The sequence below is a fragment of the Entelurus aequoreus genome, linkage group LG10 (assembly GCF_033978785.1).
Source record: "Entelurus aequoreus isolate RoL-2023_Sb linkage group LG10, RoL_Eaeq_v1.1, whole genome shotgun sequence".
Lineage (NCBI taxonomy): Eukaryota > Metazoa > Chordata > Actinopteri > Syngnathiformes > Syngnathidae > Entelurus > Entelurus aequoreus.
Genome location: NC_084740.1, coordinates 16,646,872 through 16,666,089, shown reverse-complemented (window position 1 = coordinate 16,666,089; position 19,218 = coordinate 16,646,872). Strand labels below are relative to the sequence as shown.

At 38.2% G+C, this 19,218-nt stretch overlaps 1 protein-coding gene across 2 annotated transcripts in view; it reads right to left on the bottom strand.

Moving 5' to 3' along the window:
• The window catches only part of grik4 (glutamate receptor, ionotropic, kainate 4), a 1,090,788-nt gene that overhangs the window by 453,350 nt on the left and 618,220 nt on the right, over window positions 1-19,218 (bottom strand). For both annotated transcript variants that reach the window (XM_062060216.1, XM_062060217.1), the window contains one exon: window positions 16,712-16,809. In XM_062060216.1, the coding sequence (XP_061916200.1) occupies window positions 16,712-16,809 (98 nt within the window). The remainder of the gene's footprint in view (window positions 1-16,711; window positions 16,810-19,218) is intronic.

Below are 19,218 nucleotides of genomic sequence, written 5' to 3'. Positions count from 1 at the left end.
AATGGCCGCAGTAAAGCAAAACATCTTTGAAGGTTGCACGCACAGGATTTAGCAACTCATTGTCCATAAGTCATTAACCATATGTCTAATAATTATACAACTTTGAGGTATTGTAAATACCAGGGGTGTCAAACTCATTTTAGATCGGGGCCCATGTGGAGAAAAATCACGGCACGATAACTTAAAAATAAAGATAACTTCAGATTGTTTTCAATGTTTAAAAATAGAACAAGCACATTCTGAAAATGTACAAATCATAATGTCGTTGGTTTTTTTTACACTTACATGTTGCGGTTAATAGTATTCTATCTTTATTTGTCGTTATTTATACTTTCTGAATAAATTATGTGATAATGTACATTAGTCAACTCATTTGTAGTTTGCTCATTTTCCTCGACTGATGTACTAACATCATGTGGTTTATTTTTTTTTACATATGTAGCATCATCTACAAAGATAGAAATAATTGCTATTGCAGCATCTAGTGGACACATTTAGAACTGAAGTTTATTTCATTCAAATATTTCGGCTCATTGTTATACTTCGCAAACTCATCCCACCTGTTCGCGGGCCGTACGTTTGACACCCCTGGTATATACGTTTTATATGTAGGGATGTTTCGATCACAGGGTTGTGCTACCAATTCTGATACTGTTGATCTATGAGGGTAATCGGCCGATACTGATACGATCACATGTATTAACTGTAAATTGTATTTATTTATGGTGAGCGCTATTAACAGTTTGAATTAAAGTTTGTGTTTATTTCCAACAAAGTTTAACAATATCAACACAATATTCAAACGTGTTCTTTATTCTATTGTATTATATACATTTGTTGAAGCAAAAACAAAGTCAAAGTAAAACTACTATTTCGACACCACCGATTTATGGATCGGTCGGCTTTCCTCTTACTTGTGCAATGCTGACAAACCAACATATGTTGTTATATTATCCTCCCTCCACTCCCAGGGCTGTCAAACTCCTTTTGGATCGGGGGCCACATGGAGAAAAATCTACTCCCAAGTGGGCCGGACTGGTAAAATCACGGCACAATAACTTAAAAATAAAGATAACTTCAGATTGTTTTCTTTGTTTAAAAATACGACAAGCACATTCTGAAAACGTACAAATCATAATGTTGTTGTTTTTTTACACTTACTGTACATGTTGCGGTTAATAGTATTCTATCTTTACTTGTCGTTATTTATACTTTCTGAATAAATGTTGTGATAATGTTCATCAGTCAACTCATTGGTGTTCATTTTCAATCCAAGATAAAACAATTATATCAAAATCAAATTACAGGATGTTAAGTATGTAGTTTGATCATTTTCCTCGACTGATGTACTAACATATGTTGTTGTTTTTTTACTTAAGTAGCATAATCTACAAAAATACAAATGATTACTATTGCGACATCTAGTGGACCCATTTAAAACTGCAGTTTATTTCATTCAAAAATGTTGGCTCATTTTTATACTTAGCAAACTCATCCCGCGGGCCGGATAAAACCTGTTTGCGGGCCTGATCCGGCCTGCGGGCCGTACGTTTGACACCCCTGCTCTATCCATTCATCCATTTTCTACCGCTTGTCCCTTTTTTTAGGGTCCCGGGGGGTGCTGGAGCCTATCTCAGCTGCATTCGGGCGGAAGGCAGGATAGCCGTATTCATATACTTGTTGATTACATATTAATAACTGCTTAATTTCTGCTTTAACAAGGTTTCATATACACTTATTTATTGGTGTTTTCTAAAGCTCTTGTGGCGGTTTGGATTAGCTATTAGCATGACTGCCCCTGGCTTGCTCTCGGTGTGTACAGTAACATGTTTAGCCTCGTCCTCCAGTGGTAATGGTACTCAATAATGATACTTAAGATACTAAGAAATGTAGTCAATTTGCCTTAATGGAGGTGATAATTATTAGCTAAGAGAAGCGGCTCTACATTGTGTATCGGGTCACATAATTAGCTGCTAGCTGCTTCTGAGCTGGGGGTCTAAAAATAGCAATATAGCAATACAGTGTCAACCACAGAAAATCAGCGTTTGTGATCGGCATTAAAATATGTTAATCAGCAATGGTGATCACATAGCTTTTCGTTAAATTGGACGATACCGACCTGTGGCCCATCGATCGATCAGCACATCCCTAATTACATGTAGTCTAGCATGATCGCATGACTAAGTACTTCATACACCAAACTTCTTTAGCCAGCATTTGCAGTCTTCCATTGTCCCTGCTGTAACTCTGTGATACGACACAAGGCAAGGAGCGGCGCTCGTAATTTTCAAAAGTAGATACGGTGAAACAAATGTCGGTTGACAACCATTTCTCACTAAAATGGGCAGGCTGAGGTCCTTGGCACTAGTATTTCACATGGCAGGAGGATTGGGTCTTGTCCCTGCCAGCTAGCGTTTAGTTGCAGGACGACTGAATTGCTTGACAGTTTTAGAACTCACTCAATCACTCATCCAAACCACCAGGAAATGTCATGGCTATTTGGATGGTACATTAACCCAAGGGGTTCTTAACCTTTTTGACTTTGCGGCCAAACTTTTCCATTGCAGAGGGTCCCGGGGCCGACCCAAATATCAACTCTGAATTAATAATCTTACTCTTGATTTTAATTGTATTCACTAATTATATATATCCTACAGTACTTACAGTTTACAACCTTGTCAAATGTAATAAAACCATGTGCTACTCACAAAAATTATTATCAAGCGTCAATAAAAATTAATACAAACTGCATAAGAAGGGACTGATAAAAACTGATGAAAAACAAACATTACACAGTGCTAAAATAAATACATTCTAACTACATTCATCATATTTTTTTCTTAAATAAACTGTCAATAAAATGTAAGTACAAATTAAAATACAGCTTCACTACTGTAGTCATAATGCTTGCGCTTAAACTGTTTTAAAGGCCTACTGAAATGAGATTTTCTTATTTAAACGGGGATAGCAGATCCATTCTATGTGTCATACTTGATCATTTCGCGATATTGCCATATTTTTGCTGAAATGATTTAGTAGAGAACATCGACGATAAAGTTCGCAACTTTTGGTCGCTGATAAAAAAAAGCCTTGCCTGTACCGGAAGTAGCGTGACGTCACAGGTTGAAGAGCTCCTCACATCTGCACATTGTTTTCAATCATGGACGCCAGCAGCGTGAGCGATTCGGACCGAGAAAGCGACGATTACCCCATTAATTTGAGCGAGGATGAAAGATTTGTGGATGAGGAAAATGAAAGTGAAGGATTAGAGGGCAGTGGAAGCGATTCAGATAGGGAAGATGCTGTGAGAGGCGGGTGGGACCTGATATTCAGCTGGGAATGACTGAAACAGTAAATAAACACAAGACATATATATACTCTTATTAGCCACAACACAACTAGGCTTATATTTAATATGCCACAAATTAATCGCGCATAACAAACACCTCCCCTCTCCCGTCCATATAACCCGCCAATACAACTCAAACACCCGCACAAAACACTAAATCCCACAGCCCAAAGTACTGTTCACTTCCGCAAAGTTCATACAGCACATATATTTCCCCAAAGTTACGTACGTGACATGCACATAGCGGCACGAACGGACGGGCAAGCGATCAAATGTTTGGAAGAAAGCTGTGTACTCACGGTAGCGCGTCTGCTAACCAACTCAAAGTCCTCCTGGTTGTGTTGCTGTAGCCAGCCGCTAATACACCGATCCCACCTACAGCTTTCTTCTTTGCTGTCTTCATTGTCCATCAAACAAATTGCAAAAGATTCACCAACACAGATGTCCAGAATACTGTGGAATTTTGCGATGAAAACATAGCTGTTTGTATTGGGACACAATGGTGTCCCAATACTTCCGCAAACTCCGTGACGTCACGCCCAAACGTCATCATACCGAGACGTTTTCAGCCGGATATTTCCCGGGAAATTTAAAATTGCACTTTATAAGTTAACCCGGCCGTATTGGCATGTGTTGCAATGTAAAGATTTCATCATTGATATATAAACTATCAGACTGCGTGGTCGGTAGTAGTGGGTTCCAGTAGGCCTTTAATACTTTAGCTCCAGACGTTTGTTTGAGATTGCTATTACTGCCACAAGTGGTGGAACAGTGTATTAGCGCATGCACGGCGGCCTGCATGTAGTCAGGAACCAGTCAGGAGATCTGGGTTCTAATATCTGTTTGGGCATCTCTGTTGGGAATTTGCATGTTCTCCCCATCCGTGTGTAGGTTTTCCCTGGGTACTCCAGCCAGCTTTTTGCCATGTTCCAAAAACATGTAGAGTATGTTGGGTTAATTGGAGACTCCAAATTGTCCATGAGTTTGAATGGTTGTTTGTCTATATGTGCTCTGTGATTGGCTGGCGACCAGTCTAGGACATATGCTGCCTCTCGCCCAAAGTCAGCTAGGATAGGCTCCAGCTTCGACCCTAGTCAGTGAATGGTATAAAAATGGATGGATACCACCTGTCATGATTCCACATGACAGTTTGGAATTTGTTTGTTATTTTTGCTTCCTGTCCTGGTGCTCTTGTTTTGTCATTTTTTTCTTTTACTTTCTGTCCCTTGTCCTGCCAGGCCGCCTGTACCCAATAGTTAATTACTTCTATTTAGTTCCACCTTGTTCCATCCTTTAGTGCTCGTTTATTCGCTGATGATGCCGCATGTCAGCTTTTGTCATGATCCCAGGAGAAGGTGTATTCAATTGAAGAACTAGGCGGGATAACAGAATATGGCATACACCAAATAATGAACCACCACTGAAGGAGAATACAAGGTGGAACTAATGGTGCATTGTATTTGTACTGGGAAGTCGGAATGTCCGAATTCTTAGTCGGAAATTTCAACTGGAACGCCCCGAGGTCAAATTTTGAACTCGGAAAGTTGGAGAGTCCTCGCCAACCCCTAGTTGGCTTCAAAGATGGCTGCTCTAAATTTAAACATTCATGCAAGCTTCTATAATATCTGTTATTAGCACTTCTATTTTGTGTCGCACTAAATCAGCCATCAGCCATTTACAAAACCCAAAACCAGTGAAGTTGGCACGATGTGTAAATCGTAAATAAAAATGTAATTCAATGATTTGCAAATCATTTTCAACCTATATTCAATTGAATGGACTGCAAAGACAATATACTTAACGTTCAAACTGGAAAACTTTGTTATTTTTTGAAAATATCAGCTCATTTGGAATTTGTTTCAAAAAAGCTGGCACAAGTGGCAAAAAATACTGATCATCAAACACTTATCCGGAACATCCAACAGGTGAACAGGCGGGTGCCATGATTGGGTATAAAAGCAGCTTCCATGAAATGCTCAGTCATTCACAAACGAGGATGGGGCGAGGTCACCACTTTGTGAACAATTGTGTGAGCAAATTGTTGAACAGTTTAAGAAAAACCTTTCTCAACCAGCTATTGCAAGGAATTTAGGGATTTCACCATCTACGGTCCGTAATATCATCAAAAGGCTCAGAGAATCTGGGGAAATCCCAGCACATAAGCGGCAAGGCTGAAAACCAACATTGAATGCCTGTGACCTTTGATCCCTCAGGCGGTATTGCATCAAAAAGCGACATCAGTGTGTAAAGGATATCACCACATGGGCTCAGGAACACTTCAGAAAACTTGTGTGTGTTCAAGTTGAAGGAAACGGAAACTACAAATACAATGACCTCAAAGATACCTACAATACGAGGCATAATGATGCATTATGTACATACAGCTAGCATAAATAGCATGTTAGCATCGATTAGCTTGCAGTTATGCAGTGACCAAATATGTCTGATTAGCACTCCACACAAGTCAATAACATAAACAAAGCTCACCTTTGTGGATTCACGCATAGCATAAAATATTTGGTGGACAAATAGAGAAAAAGAAGGAGTGGCATAAAATATGTCAAGCATCAAGGAAAGTTGTACATGTAAACAAACTACGGTGCATTCAAGGACTTCCGAAATCAGGACAAAATGTTTAATGTAAACAGTGGGACTTCTAACAATTAGGAAGGTTTGTGTCATGTTTGTCCTCCTACAGAAACCATATTAAAACAAAATTACTATTTTTTTCCTCATCATTTTCCATTTTCCTAAAGTTTTGAAAAAGCTCCAGGGAGCCAGTAGGGCCGAGCTAAAGAGCCGCTTGTGGCTCGAAAGCCGCGCGTTGCCGACCCCCGACTTAGATCTACTACTGTATTTTAATGTTGGTCATGATTGTGGTACTTGGAGAGCCAAGTTTTTTCTGAGGTGGTACTTGGTGAAAAAAAAAAGTAGAAACATTGTCATAATTGATTTATTTACTTATATATTATTTATTTAAACACATAAAAATTGTAAAACTACCCTTGTTTGGAATAAAGTTAACTATGACAATTTCAAAACAATTATGACAAATAAATGATTAAATGTGAAATTGCAAGGTTCAGCCAAAAGAAAAACTTACAGTCGTGGTCAAAAGTTTACATACACTTGTAAATAATGGTTGTTTTGAGTTTCCAATCATTTCTACAACTCTTATTTTTTTGTGATAGAGTGATTGGAGCACATACTTGTTGGTCACAAAAAACATTCATGAAGTTTGGTTATTTTATGAATTTATTATGGGTCTACTGAAAATGTGACCAAATCTGCTGGGTCAAAAGTATACATACAGCAACATACATTATACATGTTGGTGATGTAGAAAAGTTACCATCAAATCAAATGAACTTCATGTGAGTGATTATGATTGACGATACCTGTTGACTTCTCTGAGCCCATTTAAATTGACCATGTCATGTAATGCAGTCATTAGACTTGGTTACAAATTCTTCAGGACAACCTAAAATCATCAGCCCGGAGGTTGGGTCTTGGGCACAGTTGGGTGTTCCAACAGGACAATGACCCCAAACACACGTCAAAAGTGGTGACTTAAACATGTGGACAATGCTGAAGAAACAAGTCCGTGTCAGAAAACCAACACATTTAGCTGAACTGCACCAATTTTGTCAAGAGGAGTGATTAAAAATTCCACCAGAAGCTTGTGGATGGCTACCAAAAGCGCCTAATGGCAGTGAAACTTGCCAAGGGACATGTAACCAAATATTAACATTGCTGTATGTATACTTTTGACCCAGCAGATTTGGTAACATTTTCAGTAGACCCATAATAAATTCATAACAGAACCAAACTTCATGAATCAAGTCAAGTCAAGTCAACTTTATTTATATAGCACATTTTCAACAACTGTTTAGGTTGCACCAAAGTGCTTTACAGGTTAAAAAAGCATGGAGCAAACAAAAAACAAACAAAAAAAAAAAAAACAACAACAAAAAAAAACAACAACTAAGCAAAACAAAAAACAAACAAACAAAGAACATAAACAATGAGTGTGCTAAACAAGACAATGCAAATGCAATACGGTAAAAGGGGTCGAATAAAAAGTTTTAAAAAAAATTTGCAGAAAAAAAAATAATAATAATAATAATAAAAGTGCTACAAATTGAAAAATACAACTAAAGCGAAGGGGTGGGAGGGGGGGGGGGGGACTAGAAATGGTGGCCTAGTGGGCGGACTCAGCTCGGGTCAAAGGCCAGCGAGAAGAGGTAGGTTTTAAGGAGGGTTTTGAAGACCCCCAGGCTCCGGGCTGACCTAATGTGGAGGGGAAGGCTGTTCCAGAGCTTAGGGGCGGCAACAGAAAAGGCTCTGTCCCCTCTGGTCTTTAGCCTGGATCTGGGGACCGCCAAAAGCATTTGGTCAGCTGACCTCAAGGCTCTAGACGAGGTATGGTGATGCAGCAGCTCGGTCAAGTATTGTGGGGCCAGACCATTTAGGGATTTAAAAACAATTAAAAGTAATTTAAAATCAATGCGGTGACGGACAGGGAGCCAGTGGAGTGAGGCCAGCACTGGGGTGATGTGCTCGCGTTTTTTGGTACTGGTGAGGAGACGGGCAGCCGCGTTTTGCACAAGCTGCAAACGGCGGAGTGATGCCTGATCAATGCCAGCGTACAGTGAGTTATTGTTGTCTAGCCGGTGTGTGATGAAGGCGTGGATAGCAGTCTCCAGGTCGCTCTGGGAGAGATAGGCCTTGGTCTTTGCTAGGGTTCTGAGATGGTAAAAGCTGGTACTAACCACTGGTACTAACCAATGTTTTTTTGGGACAAACAAGTATGTGCTCCAATCACTCTATCACAAAAAAAATAAGGGTGGTAGAAATTATTGTAAACTCAAGACGGCCATGACATTATGTTCTTTACAAGTGTATGTCAACTTTTAACCCTGACTGTAAGCAAGGATCAATTACCGTGTATTACCAAATAAACGCCCTAGGGCAAATAACCGCCCATGTCCTAATAGCCGCCCGGGGTCTGACCCCATTTTGTGAATTAACCGCCTCTTCCTAATAACTGCCTATGTCCAAATAGCCGCCCATGGGCTGTTATTTGCATAAATGATAAATGATAAATGGGTTATACTTGTATAGCGCTTTTCTACCTTCAAGGTACTCAAAGTGCTTTGACACTATTTGCATAATTTAGATTAAAATGCTACTGGGGTTGCGTTTGCTGCAGTATTATTGTTTTGATGGTTTTATAGAGTACTTGGTACCATCATTTTATTTTTCCTGTATGCTGCTTTATTTAAAACTTGGAGTACTGTAGCCTTTATTTTATTTAAGTGACAGTATTATTGTTCTGTTTTGATGGTCGGTTTTATACTTGAGTACTTGGTACCATAATTTTATTTTTCCCGGTAGGCTGCTTTATTTAAAAAGCGTATTTATTTTTAGTACTGGTATTCTATTTGACAATTGTTGCACTACTGCCATGTTGAGGCCTTGTTGATCTCTTGTCTTTTGATAGCCTACCTCATATTGATGTCTTGTTTTTTTGTTTGTATATTTACAATAGCTTTTACATTTCAAGTTTTTTGTACGAAAAAAAATTACTGGACAGTAACCATTGTAACTAAATATTGACCTGGTGCAGGCTGGTGCAAAAATAAATCAAAGCCTTGTGCAAATAACCGCCTGCTTCTTTTAAACGCCTGTCTCCAAAATCGATTATGTGAAATAAACGCCTGGGCTACTATTTGGTAATATACGGTAGTTCTACTTCGAAGTTTACTGGAACTCAGTATTAAAGAATACACAAATAGAAACTGCTAAAAATCACATCACATTCTCAATCCCAACACTCTCTGCAATTGAGTAAATAGACACCCACGGCTACTATTTGTAAGGAGAAAAAAAAACATTAGATCCATGGCAATCAACCATTTTCTACGAAATATGCCGAAATACCCTTTGTGGCATCTTAAATATTCATACAGTGGAATTATCACATCAGTCAGCAAAGACGATCAATGCCAACTGACACAGCAGGGAAACATTGTTCTGTTGTCTTGTCTAACGGACTTGAAAGATAGCTTGGAGGACATTGACATGGCCAATAAACGGCCAACGTCTTCACATGAAAGCATTAACGACTTGAGACCTAAATGAACATTGACATGTACAGTATGTCTTTATAATAAACTATAATATATGTTAAATGATTCATAAATAGTGCAACAGCCAGCATCAGAAAGCTTGTAAAGAGAAATATGTGCTGTCAGGCTTGAATTACCATACCATACCATACCAATTTATAATTAAAGCTGCAAGCAGCGTTGGACGGGTCCGCATTTTGGCAGGTGCTAGTTCTAGGTGTCCCAATACTTTTGTCCAGTGGTAGTCTTGAGTGAGACCTACATAGAGGTTTTTGTTTCGCGTCTCTACGATATTCGTGCTGGGAGTTAGAGGACGTTGTGTAGTGTACCTACCTTCTCTACGTTCTGTGCTCATGCTGGTGCTTTCTGTTTTTAAGCAGCACTCTTAAAACAACAGCAGCGGAGCAACTTTAGTGCTGCGGGTCTTTGAAGGCTCGTAAAATCAAAACGGTAGCACGTATCAAAAATCCGTACAGAAAGTTTAATCAGAAGGGTTCAATCTCTCTCCTGTAGCAGTTTGAAGCCGAAACGACAAACGCGCTCAGAGGAGATAACGTTTGATGAAAATGTTGTCTTGAAGGAGGAATAGCAAACTTCCTGTTGATTTTTTGCTGAAGGATGTCAACCTAAGAAATGTAGGTCTAGGTGGGACCTACGTAGAGGTTTTTGTTTCATGTCTCTAAGACGTTCCTACCGGAAGTTACAAGCAGTTTTGTCTGAGTTTTCCTCTAAAAAGCAGTTTTGTCTCGGTTTTTAGAGCGCAATTTTGAGCTTTGGGGTTCGGTTTTTTTTTAGATCGCAATTTCCAGCAGTCCCAATGTGTGTGAGAAGTTTGGTGAGTTTTGAAGTATTTTAAGGGGGTCAAATTAGAGGTCAAAGACGTAAAAAGCAGTGTTTTTAGTACATTTTTGTCTAAAATGGGAAATTGCCAACTTCCTGTTGGTTTTCGCCCGAGAATGTGTCATTATGAGTTGTAGGTCTAAAGGAGACCTACATACAGGTTTTTGTTTCATGTCCTAGTGGGAGTTACAGGCAGTTTGTTTTTGTTTTTTCCTAGGGGGCGCTAGAGGGCAATTTTGATTTTTGGGGTTTGGTTTTTTTACTAAAGTGGTTGGGGCATGTTTTTGTATGTGTGTAAAAAATTTGGTGAGTTTTGAAGCATGTTAAGGGGGGCAAAGTAGTGCGCAACGGTGCGGAAAAATAATAATAAAGAATAATAATAAAACCTTACAATAACAATAGGTTCCTTTGTAACCAGTACAAAGGACTCCCTGTGGGAGTCCTTTGTACTGGTTACAGGGCGGACCCTAATTAAAGCTGCAAGCAGCGTTGGTCGGGTCCGCCTTTTGGCAGGTGCTAGTCCTAGGTGTCCCAATACTTTTGTCCAGTGGTAGTCCTGAGTGAGACCTACATAGAGGTTTTTGTTTCGTGTCTCTACGATATTCGTACTGGGAGTTAGAGGAAGTTGTGTCTGAGTTCACATTGTCATTATAGGGTATTGTGTGTATTGAGGACAAAGAAGGTCTAATTGCATTTTCGTTGTCATTTTTGGCACCGGAGCAGCATCAGTGCTGCGGGTCTTTGAAGGCTCGTAAAATCAAAACGGTAGCACTTATTAAAAATCCGTAAAGACAGTTTAATCAGAAGGGTTCAATCTCTCTCCTGTAGCAGTTTGAAGCCGAAACGACAAACGGGCTCAGAGGAGATAACGTTTGATGTTTGGTGACCGTTTGTCACCGTTCATGTCTCTAAGACGTTCCTACCGGAACGTTATAAGCAGTTTTGTCTGAGTTTTCCTCTAAAAAGCATTTTTTTTCTCTGTTTTATTTAAAAATTGCTCTAGAGCACAATTTTGAGTTTCGGGGTTCGGTTATTTTTTGAGATCGCAATTTCTACCAGTCCCGATGTGTGTGAGAAGTTTGGTGAGTTTTGAAGTATTTTAAGGGGGTCAAATTACAGCTCAAATTAGTACAAATGTGTCTTGAAGGGGAAATTGCCAACTTCGTGTTGGTTTTTGCCCGAGGATGTAAAATTATGAAATGTAGGTCTAAGTCAGACCTACATAGAGGTTTTTGTTTCATGTCTCTACGACCTTCCTAGTGGGAGTTACAGGCAGTTTGTTTTTATTTTTTCCTAGGGGGCGCTAGAGCGCAATTTTTATTTTTGGGGTTTGGTTTTGTTATTAACTTGCAATTTTCGCAGGTCCTGATTTGTGTGTCAAATTTGGTGAGTTTTGGAGCATGTTAAGTGGGTCAAATTGCTGCTCGAAGAGGCGGCCGGTAGAAGAAGAAGAATAATAATAAACATTACAATTTCAATAGGGTCCTTTCGTCCCATTGCAAAAGGACTCCCTGTGGGATTCCTTTTGAAAAGGTCCTGTGCGGACCCTAATTATAGGAATGTTTTCACTGCCAAGACCACGTGGATCAAACATGTCATGATGTCACTTCATACCCCGTAATTAGTGGAATGTGATGATTTCATGCGGATGTTTTTACTCAAAGTGATATTTATGAGAGCGAACCTCGCTCACTCGAACTTCAGAGCGAGTGAAGGCAGCGTTTAAGTGGAATGGATGAAATGAAAAAAACGAGGCAGACAAAATCACCCTAAAAAAAAAAGCAAAATAGCCAATTTCACAGAGCATGCATTTTCCTTCACGACTTCATTAGCTACACTTGTAGGTTACAACATCCATTACAACATTGATTACCAAGATGTTTCTGTTCAATTTGGATGATCACCATCTGAGAGGTATTCATTCAACTCCGTTTTTAGCCTCGGACTTAATAGATAAACAATACAGTCACGGGGAAACTTTAGGACATCACACACACTACAAAATGTTGGGTTAAAAAATAACCCAATTTTAACCCAACTGCTGGTTCAGAAAAGGACAAACCCCTTATTTGAGTTGTTTTAAGTCAACATTTTGGGTACATTTTTTCAACCCAACCTTTGCGTTGAATTATTTAACCAAAAAGTTGAGTTATGATAACTTAAAGGCCTACTGAAACCCACTACTACCGACCACGCAGTCTGATACCGTAGTTTATATATCAATGATGAAATCTTAACATGGCAACACATGCCAATACGGCCGGGTTAACTTATAAAGTGCAATTTTAAATTTCCCGCGAAACTTCTGGTTGAAAACGTCTATGTATGATGACGTTTGCACGTGACGTCGATGGTTGAAACGGAAGTATTCGGACACATCGTATCCCAATACAAACAGCTCTGTTTTCATCGCAAAATTCCACAGTATTCTGGACATCTGTGTTGGTGAATCTTTTGCAATTTGTTTAATGAACAATGGAGACGGCAAAGAAGAAAGCTGTTGGTGGGATCGGTGTATTAGCGGCTGGCTGCAGCAACACAACCAGGAGGACTTTGAATTGGATAGCAGACGCGCTATCCGACTCTAGTCCTTCGTCGCGCCTTCGATCGCTGGAACGCAGGTGAGCACGGGTGTTGATGAGCAGATGAGGGCTGGCGTAGGTGGATAGCTAATGTTTTTATCATAGCTCTGACGAGGTCCCATAGCTAAGTTAGCTTCAATGGCGTCGTTAGCAACAGCATTGCTAGGCTTCGTCAGGCGGCACAGCATTAACCGTGTGGTTACAGGTCCAGTGTTTGGTTCTGTGTCTCCTGATAGTAGTATTGTTGATCTTCTGTCTATCCTTCCAGTCAGGGGCTTATTTCTTCTGTTTCTATCTGCATTTAAGCACGATGCTATCACGTTAGCTCCGTAGCTAAAGTGCTTCACCGATGTATTGTCGTGAAGATAAAAGTCACTGTGAATGTCTCATTTTCAAGAGGATATAGTATCCGAGGTGGTTTAAAATACAAATCCGTGATCCACAATAGAAAAAGGAGAAAGTGTGGAATCCAATGAGCCCTTTTACCTAAGTTACGGTCAGAGCGAAAAAAAATACGTCCTATACTGCACTCTAGTCCTTCACTCTCACGTTCCTCATCCACAAATCTTTCATCCTCGCTCAAATTAATGGGGTAATCGTCACTTTCTCGGTCCGAATCGCTCTCGCTGCTGGTGTAAACAATGGGGAAATGTGAGGAACCCTTCAACCTGCGACGTCACGCTACTTCCGGTACAGGCAAGGCTTTTTTTTATCAGCGACCAAAAGTTGCAAACTTTATCGTCGATGTTCTCTACTAAATCCTTTCAGCAAAAATATGGCAATATCGCGAAATGATCAAGTATGACACATAGAATGGATCTGCTATCCCCGTTTAAATAAAACAATTTCATTTCAGTAGGCCTTTAATGTTGGGTTATTCCCAACCAAACTATTGGGGTAAATTATTTAACACGAAAGCTGAGTTATGCTCACTACAATGTTGGGTTATTCCAAACCCAACTATTGGGTTGCGCAATTTAGCGCTCCTTGACCCAATAGTTGGTTAAAAATTATAAATTTTACTGCTGGTTTGTCCCACTCCTTACCAACTACTGATCAACATTATTTTTATTCCATTAAAATATACTCAAAAGCAAGATATGAGTGACATTTTTTTTTACAAGAATTGCCGTGTATGGTCATAGTTGTCACAGCGGGGTCACATTTTATTGCGTAGATCGTTCTCCCAGGATGCCGACGGGACTCCAGAGGCAAAGTGCAGGTAAGGAAATGATTTATTGTCCATAAATCATGCGGGATACAAACAAAAGATCACCAGCGTGCCCATAGCACGGGAAGCTAACGGAATAGCAAACAAGAAAAGGCGGAGCTTAGCTCAGGAATCAAATTAGTAGCCGTCGGAACTTGTTGCGTGGAAGCAAATAAGAAAGCCAGACTGAGTGTGGCGATAAGCAGGGAATAAGTGGCTTTCTGATTAGTGCCCAGGAGCAGGTGAGCGTCCTGAACACTAATCAGAGGCAGGTGAAAACAATCTGCAGTCATGGCAACTAAAACACAAATCCAGGGGTGCTCAAAACAGGAACTGAGGGAGTCAAAAACTAAACAAACATGACGAATCATGACATTAGTACTTCTATACGGCATGCTCAAACATTTGCATGTACATAAGATGTGTGATTGTAAATAATGTTAATGAGATTAATCCTAATAAAATTCCCTTCAAGAAAAAAGTACATTTTTTAATAAAAAAAAAAGCATTTCACCCAAAAATGCGTTACTCATTGAAAAACAACCCACAAATGGTTCATAGTTTTGAAAACCCAGAAATTGAGTTAAAATAATACCCTTATAACCAAAAAAAATGGATTGCTCTTCATAAAAATAACTCAACAATGTAACCCAACACTCACAACTCATAAATTGGGTTATCAAAATAACCCAGCATTTGTTGGTGTGCAGGGTGAACAGTTGTCAAAATGTGAACTTATTTTGGTTTGCCTGTGCTAAAATTGTTCTAATAAATACACCATTTATCATCAAACCCCCAAAGTTTGACCCTATGAGTCAAATTGATTTTAAATGTTCTTACACAGCTCTACAAAACATTCACTGTAACTTAAGGGTAGGGATATTAAAATTAAATGTTTAGGGCCACATTTCCAGAAAGCTGAAGACCGGGGGTCCGGACGTCTCCCTTTACTTCCAGTCGTATTGTGTATATTCCGGAGAACCGGCATCCTCAACAGTAGTTACAGGAGAGCTGTGCTGTTTTTAAGGACTTTCTGCAAAAAAGCTAGTCAAATATCATCTGTATGAGAGCACTCTAGTGTTTTTGAGAATATGCTGCACATATGTGAATCCCTTTTTTATGATGAAATAAGAGGACCTAAAATTCAACCTTGAAGAACACTACTAATATAAATAAAGAAGCTGGATGTTACAAACCCCAAAACCAGTGAAGTTGGCACATTGTGTAAATGGTAAATAAAAACAGAATACAATGATTTGCAAATCCTTTTCAACTTATATTCAATTGAATAGACTGCAAAGACAAGATATTTAATGTTCGAACTGAGAAACTTGTTTTTTTTTTTGCAAATAATCATTAACCTAGAATTTAATGGTAGCAACACTTTGCAAACAATTTGGCACAGGGGCATTTTTACCACTGTGTTACATGGCCTTTCCTTTTAACAACACTCAGTAAACGTTTGACCAATTTTTGAAGCTTTTCAGGTGGAATTATTTCCCATTTTTGCTTGATGTACAGCTTAAGTTGTTCAACAGTCCGGAGTCTCCGTTGTGGTATTTTAGGCTTCATAATGCGGCAGACATTTTTCAACAGGAGACAGGTCTGGACTACAGGCAGGCCAGTCTAGTACCCGCACTCTTTTACTATGAAGCCACACTGTTGTAACACGTGGCTTGGAATTGTCTTGCTGAAATAAGCGGCCATGATAAAGGTTGCTTGGATGGCAACATATGTTGCTCCAAAACCTGTATGTACCTTTCAGCATTAATGGTGCCTTCACAGATGTGTAAGTTACCCATGTCTTGGGCACTAATACACTAATATATGTGCCAGCTTTATTGAAACATGTTGCAGACATCAAATTTGAAATGAGCTAATATTTGCAAAAAAATAACGTTTTCCAGTTCGAACGTTAAGTATCTTGTCTTTGCAGTCTATTCAATTGAATATAAGTTAAAAAGGAATCCAAATCATTGTATTCTGTTTTTATTTACCATTTACACAACGTGCCAACTTCACTGGTTTTGGTGTTTGTAGGTAGACTGGCCGTCTTGTAACTGGAACGCTCCCGGTTCAATCCAAGCCTGGAACGCACCGAATCCCTAACTGCTTCTTAATGTAGCATCCGTATTTGCTATTGCATGTGTTTTCTGCTATGATACGTTTGCTATTCTGGATTGTTTGGGTTAACTTTTGCTCAATGCTTCCTGTTGCATCCTTGTAAGGTTGTTGGTGCATCACACCTCCTTGTGCACATTTCTTTAGTGAGTTTCCACAAGGCACCAGCTGTGCTTCCTAGCCATCCTGCTTTCATGTTGGTGTTCATACTTTCTTTGTTGGATTCTGTTGCTCCAAGTATAAGCTTCCCTTTTACTTTTGACTGCACCTGCAAAGATGCCATCACATTCTGGGGCTCCACCGCACCATGGCCGGCACATTGTGTATACCTTTGGTTAAATTTAAACTACTTTTTTTGCAAATTACTTTTCGTTGGACTGTTTCATCATTGAATTTATTTTGTAATAAAATCCATCAATGGGGCCAGCTGGCTCATCTTGCTCCAAAAAACGAGCATTGCTGTTTCATGCCAACTCACCTCCTTCTCGCCACAGATATTGCTGATGATGGAGTTGGAGGCCGGACTAGCAGAGGGACCAAGAACTGCCACCACCCCTTTGGACATGATTTGGCACACTAAAAGAACAAAAGAAAAGAAGGTTATTATGTGCTCGAGAAGCTAATACCTCTGCGTGCAAGGTATTTAAATAAAATATATAAAACTATGGTGTACAGAAAGGGTGTCCAAACTACGGACACTATTTGACCCAATCCAAACAACCTTTCCTAGTCATAGTGCAGAAAAAAATAATAAACCAGCACAAAAAGTCAACAAACATGGTCGCACATAACACAATCTGCTCATTAAACTTTGTGGATATAAAAAAAAAAAAAAAAAAGTCCAATCAACATAAAAAATTCCAAACTCCACCTATTTAAATCCATTATAAGTGTGCAAAACACTCTCTCCACACTTATCCATATTTGATACATTTTAGCTGCTTGATATTTCTGATTGATTACAAAACTTTAAGGAAGTCGTCACGGAAGTAAATAAGGTAGGAGTTGAACTTACACACTCTTAATAACCAATTATAAAATGTATTAATTGTATATCCATTATATACTATATATATATATATATATATATATATATATATATATATATATATATATATATATATATATATATATATATATATATATATATATATATATATATATATATATATATATATATATATATATATGTGTGGGACAAAATCGATTCGAATTCGAATCGTGATTCTCATGTTGTGCGATTCGGAATCGATTCTCGTTTTTAAAAAAAACTATTTATTTTTTATTTTTATTATTTATAAAAAAAAAAAGTTTCTTTTTTTTTTTTTTTAAATTAATCAATCCAACAAAACAATACACAGCAATACCATAACAATGCAATCCAATTCCAAAACCAAACCCGACCCAGCAACACTCAGAACTGCAATAAACAGAGCAATTGAGGAGACACAAACACGACACAGAACAAACCAAAAGTAGTGAAACAAAAATGAATATTATCAACAACAGTATCAATATTTGTTACAATTTCAACATAGCAGTGATTAAAAATCCCTCATTGACATTATCATTACACATTTAGTTTATGAGATGCGATGCAAGTGTAAGCCACTGTGACACTATTGTTCATTTTTTGTAATTTTTTTTTTTATTAATGTTTGTAATGATAATATCAATGAGGGATTTTTAATCACTGCTATGTTGTAATTGTTACTAATATTGATACTGTTGTTGATAATATTCATTTTTGTCTCACTACTTTTAGATCCGTGTCATGTTTGTGTTTCCTCAATTGCTCTGTTTATTGCTATTCTGAATGTTGCTGGGTCTGGTTTGGTTTTGAAATTGTATTGCATTATTATGGTATAGTTGTGTATTGTTTTCATTAAAAAAAAAAAAAAAAAAAAAAAAAAAAAAATCGTTTTTGAATCGAGAATCGTGTTAAATTGAAAAAAAAAAATCGATTTTTAATCGAATCATGACCCCAAGAATCGATTTTTAATCGAATCGTGGGACACCCAAAGATTGACAGCCCTAATATATACACACACACAGTACAAGCCCAAAGGTTTGGACACACCTTCTCATTTCAATGTGTTTTCTTTATTTTCATGACTATTTACATTGTAGATTGTCACTGAAGGCATCAAAACTATGACACCCGTGAAGTGAAAACCCTTTCAGGTGACCACCTCTTGAAGCTCATCGAGAGAATGCCAAGAGTGTGCAAGAGCAGCAATCAAAGCAAAGTGTGGCTATTTCGAAAGAAACTAGAAAATAAAACATGTTTTCAGTTATTTCACCTTTTTTTGTTAAGTACATAACTCCACATGTGTTCATTCATAGTTTTGATGTGACAATCTACAATGTAAATAGTCATGAAAATAAAGAAAACGCATTGAATGAGAAGGTGTGTCCAAACCTTTGGGCTTGTACTGTATATATATATATATATATATATATATATATATATATATATATATATATATATATATATATATATATATATATATATACATATATATATATATATATATATATATATATATATATATATATATATATATCCTGGTGTACAATGTAGGAATAGAATATAACGAAGCATAGAAACAAGTAATGCAAATGTGTTTCTTACTGTTTCCTATCCTATTATTGAAAACAATTGTGAAATACAAACACATGCAATGTAAACCAGTGTTCTACAGTGGCTTGTCTTTAACTGTAAAGGTTCCACTGTAACTGTTGAGAAAAACAGTTTTTTTTTGTCTTTATTTTGCTTCAAAATGATGAGGGGCCTCATTTATTAACCCTGTGTACGCACAAAAACCTTGCATACACACGTTTACACCCATTAATGTGCTAGCATTTTAACGTTAGCATGCCAACATTAGCATGTTAACTATTTCAGGAAATGTTACACTTTTGTCTCTAATTCCTCAGCCATACACCTTAGAGTCATATAACTTGGTATGTGGCACATGATAA